This window comes from Echinococcus granulosus (genome assembly GCF_000524195.1).
Source record: "Echinococcus granulosus chromosome Unknown EG_S00160, whole genome shotgun sequence".
NCBI classification, from domain to species: Eukaryota; Metazoa; Platyhelminthes; class Cestoda; order Cyclophyllidea; family Taeniidae; genus Echinococcus; species Echinococcus granulosus.
Window position 1 is genome coordinate 7,118 of NW_020170540.1, and position 4,954 is coordinate 12,071.

At 39.5% G+C, this 4,954-nt stretch overlaps 2 protein-coding genes across 2 annotated transcripts in view; both read left to right on the forward strand. All coding sequences in view use genetic code 11, as the record gives it.

Moving 5' to 3' along the window:
* EGR_09667 (hypothetical protein) overlaps positions 1-3,057 on the forward strand; it is a gene marked incomplete at both ends in the record, with an annotated part of 6,238 nt that extends 3,181 nt beyond the window's left edge. Inside the window, 3 exons of the mRNA XM_024498916.1 lie at positions 865-1,002; positions 2,183-2,248; positions 2,837-3,057. Coding sequence (XP_024346655.1) covers positions 865-1,002; positions 2,183-2,248; positions 2,837-3,057 — 425 coding nt within the window. The remainder of the gene's footprint in view (positions 1-864; positions 1,003-2,182; positions 2,249-2,836) is intronic.
* An 805-nt stretch (positions 3,058-3,862) lies between these two features.
* EGR_09668 (Cyclin-B1-1) lies at positions 3,863-4,935 on the forward strand (the record flags this gene model as incomplete). The annotated part of the gene is made up of 4 exons (XM_024498917.1): positions 3,863-4,033; positions 4,109-4,321; positions 4,400-4,525; positions 4,591-4,935. The coding sequence occupies 4 exons, from the start codon at positions 3,863-3,865 to the stop codon at positions 4,933-4,935; spliced, it is 855 nt and encodes a 284-aa protein (XP_024346656.1).
* Positions 4,936-4,954: the final 19 nt, after the last annotated feature.

Here is a 4,954-nt window from a genome sequence, read left to right on the forward strand (position 1 = left end):
TTTGCCGTGCAATACCTTTATGCCCTCCTACTCCTCTTATCACATGATTATTTTTTTTACCGTTATATTTTTTTACCGTCTTTTTTAGTCCTTTCTTTTCTTTTTTTTTGTACTTCTTTCCTCTTTTTTCTATTTTTTATTTTCCGGCCTCATATAATTTCACTGAATCTCTATTTTCCTTTTTTCCTTTTTACACCACCTACGTCTTTTTGCTGTTGACCTATTATTAAAATCTAAATTTGTCTCTTTTAATTATTTAATTACCCCTAGAAATCTTGTGATCTTAATATCTCTTTTTTAGGTATTCTCTCTTCCTTATCAGCGATTCCTCAGTTTAGGACTTTACTCGGGTCCTATTAATCATTTTATTTCCCTCCTCCTGAAGGTGAACAGCATATTCTAACTGCAGACCCATCTTCACTCTATGTGAACGTTGAAAATCTCCTTCATGGTAAGTTTAGCTTTTTTGAGCAAATTTGCTTCCTAGCCCTAGGGACTCACCGTAGTCGAATATAATCTTTATTTTTTTAAGTAACTAGATTAACTCTTTGGAGCCACAAGACTTTTATGCTAGAGAATAAAGGCATAATACTTTAGTAAAATATGCATTATTGACGGAGAAGCATGTGGGTCTACTGGTATTAACAGGAGGGTTAGTCGTCCGGCGAAGGTGAAGTGACAGTAACCCTGATTGGTTCATTACCAAACTGAAGTTTCAACTAACAATTAACGTATTTCAACTAACTTCTTAGATCTTCCTGCCCCACTTTTAACCTATCAGAGTCTATATCTGTTCTATTAATAAAGTCTAAAATTCGGATCGTATTAAAGCTATAATATTTACTTTATTAATCTTTTCTTTAGATGGACAGCAAGCTTCAACCCAAGACGCAGCTCCAGGGCAAGCAAAAGCACTGAATTTGATTCGTGGTAAATCTGTCCCTCTTTACGTAACTTATTTCGTACTCTGGGAGGCAAGTACTAAAGTAGAACAAATCTTTGGTTTGTCCAGCCTTGTCTTTTTAAATTTACCTGTCGTATAATCACTCCATCAGTTGCCGTGTAGACCTAAGCACTAAATACTTGAATTTGATTCTCATCGCAGCCACGGCAATCACCTAGTTGACCTTTTATTTTAGATGTTCACCAAGCCCCAACTACAGACCCAGCACTACCGCAAGTTGGTGCACTTAATCCAGTTCATGGTAAATTCGGCCATCTTGGAGACACCTACATTTTTACCTTGGAGACAAACACTATAGTACAAGAGATTCATTGTTTTTCTGGCCAGTGTTTAATTGCCTTTCCAAAGATACCCATTACACAGCCCCTGCATCAGATATTGCGTCTACCTTATCGGAGAAACCATATACTTAGGCTTCACCACAGCCAGAGTTATCATATCATTGTTGTTTTCTTTAAGATGGACAACGCACGTCATCTCCCGATACTGCTTTGTTCCAAGTGGAGGCATCGAATCTAGAGATGGGTAAATTTGGCTCTGTTGATTAATATTACTTCTTACTCTTGGAGACACCTTAGTAGAACAATTCCTTTGTTCCTCTAGTAAGCAACATATTTTCTTTTCAAATCTCTCAATCGTACATTTACTCCATCAGATGCTTTGCCTACCTTATCATTGAAGCCATAGTAATCATTTTATTGTTTCTTCCCTTGCAGATTTTCGCTATGCTCCCACCGCTTACACATTTCTGCCACGATGGGAATCAACGAGTCCAGTTATAGGTGAGCATGGCCTGCTTGAAGAACAGTACATCTTACCGTTAAAGATATGCCTTAGTAAAGGCGATTCTTTGCCCATTTACCACGCAGTGTATTAAATTTTTAATTCCTTAATCACACCATTACTCTATCAAAATGTTGTATCTACCATACCAGGGAAAGGTATATTCTATTTCAAGATGGACAACAACCTTCAACTGCAGACACAACATTAGTGCTGCCGGGCGCACAAAATTTAATTCGCAGTAATTTTGGCTCTTTTGCAGGCAACTATCATAGCAGAGGAGATTTTTTGAGTGGCTGGAAAAAAAATGCACTCCTTTTTAGAATCTGCCAATCCAAAGTCACTCCATCAGTTCTGTGTCTATCACAGCGCTGAAGCCTTTGTTTCGGGCTTCACTACAGTCATTTTATTTATATCACTGTTCTCTTTTTAAAGACGTTTACTACGCGGCAACTCCAGACACATCTGAGCTACATGAAGAATCGCCGAATCTGGCTTTCGGTAAGGTTAATCATCCCCGGTAAATCTGCATCTCACCCTAGTACACGCATATTAAAGAAGCAGAGCTCCCTCTTTCTGTGGTCTATAATGCTTATTTTCTTAAAGTTAGTTTATCTAACCTACCCTAGTTTTGGCTAAGTAACACCTTGCAGAGCCGATTGAGAAAGAGGCAAATGCTGCTTTTTGAACATGTTGCCTCTTTATTTGCTTATGCATCTAAAAGTGCCTCGAATAATGATGACAAAAATTAAGCTAGCGATTCCTTAAGTCATGGAATAATCATTTATGTCAGGGGAAGTGTATCTCACAGAGACTTCCCTAGAACCGGACAAAAACATAATACCGAGGCAAAATGTGTGTTTTTGATGCACAGAGGAGTTGGCGGGGCTCCTAGCATAGCCTGAAGATCAGACTGACCGGTAAGGTTACTATGGCGAAGTCTCTAAGTGGCTAGCAGCCAAAACCGAGAGTTAAACAAACAATTAAGGCATTACAAATCTGTTTATTAGGGCACCTAGTCGATTTACTTTGTCTTTGTAGGAAAAACGACACACGTACTCTATCAGTATTTAAAATTTTCTATTTTAGGTGAAGAAGGCACTCCCAATTTGAATCCACTTTTGCCAGAGCTGGAAGAATCGGCACCAATGATTGGTAATATGGACTCGTCAAATTCTCGCCCTCAATACCTTGCAATATCATCAGCTATCTTTTCGCTTGTACATCAAAATAATCCCGTATTCAATCATAGATTTACTTTATCAGTGTCCATAATTTTTTATGGGGTTCTTTTGGACCATCACCCTTAGCGCACCAGTTGATTTAGTATCTGCAGATCTCATGGTATATCTGAACCTTCCCCATTTCAAGAGGTATGAGCGGGTGTAGGAGACTAATCCACAAGAAGGTTTTCTAAACTGACCGATATGATGAGTGATTTTAACTAAAACCTTTAAAGATTTGCTCTGCGGAATCCACTTTTGAGTGAAAAAGAGAAAATAGATGAGGAAAAAGTCGAGATGTAACTCAAGCATATGCAAAGAATGTAGCAAGTCATTCCTCAACTACTCTGCTTTCAAGAATATAAGCTTCAGGGTGGAGCAATGCAGTCCGGCTTAGGAAAGGTTTTTCAAAATTTGAAACTTAAATGCCATCCTTATTTTCTTTCGTTACAGTTGCAAGCGAATCGTCAACTTCAAACGGACCTTCCGTAGATCCACAAATGATCCAACTAGTAGCTGGTAAATATGGCTTCCCTTATCATGGTTTATTCATTGTCTCAAGTTTTTTGCTAATGCAAGGCGGATGTTTCGCGTTTAGGCTGAATAGCCTCATGTTGCGCTGTACTTTTCAGATTTGTTGGGGCGGGTGAGAAGTGCACACGGAGGAGTGGACCTTTTCTTTGACACCGTCTACCATCCTGAGCAGATTTTCAGCCGTGTCCCTGAACACCGTAGACCGTTTATAGGTCATTTCATTGCCAATTTGCCGATCAAAAATCAAGTTTATGAAGAGCTGATGGAGGTTTTTCAAATAATTGGTTATCCTGACCCCATTCGAAGAGGAGATATTCAATTGTTTCTGAAGGTAGGATGGTCAGTTTCCCCATTAATTATGGATCTCATTCCAGATTTTGATCAATGTTGTGATTCCTTGCAGACTTTAACTCTGGAATTGGGACTTGATGCAGAATATATGCAAGCGTACAACCATCAATTCCTCAGCCGATTCTACTTGGCTCCGGATACACGTGACTACGTCATCCAGTGGATGATACTGGTAAAAGTATGGTGGAGATATCGTTGTGTTTTTAGTATAACAGATAATTATTCAACTGTATTTTTGGTTTTTTCCTGTAAGATACTTTGGTGGAAAGGTATTCCAACGCGAATTTTGCATGCAGCTGTAGGTCTGATGGATCTGTACACCTGGCTTCGACCCATAACACGGCAAGACTATCAGTTATTGGCCCTGGCAGCAATTACAATGTCTATTCGCACCAGATCGCCTAATATCCAAATAAATCATTTTGATCTTTGCACTACCGCTAATCACGTATACACACAGGGTCAGGTTTGTCTTCTGCATCTTCGTCGTACTTATGGTAACAAAGATTTTAACATTATCCATGATTTCATATCACCTTTGCAGATTTTAAGAATGGAAGAAATGTTAAGAGAGTGCATTGGAAGGAGGATTAATTTTCCAACACCGCATAGATTCCTTGACCTCTATTTGTTCGGTCTCACCGAGTTTACAGCTTCCATGCTGGAATGGGTATGTTCAAATCATTCAATGAAATCAGATGTTTATGTGTTTCACAAAGCACTATTTGCTCTCAGAGTAGAAAAGCTTGCAATTACATCTTCGAATTGGGTCTGTGTCAGGACTACCTGTGTCGATACTCCGCCAGTTTGCGCTGCTGCGCAGTGCTTTATCTCATTCGTCAGATCCTACGACTGAGGTGTGACTGCTCGCCTGAATGCCCTCATCACTTTATGCCAGCATGGACAACTACCCTAGTAAGATTTACAGGTCACAGAGAGACCATGAATCTGAAGAGGCTAGCTAAATTCTATGGTCAAATTCTCCTCTCCATTGAGGAGGAGGTCATTCCACACTATCTGGCCCATCACACGAACGTACAATACACGGTATGTCAAGTGCAGCTCTCTGATAGTAGTTAGCGAAATTGGTTAGGGAATT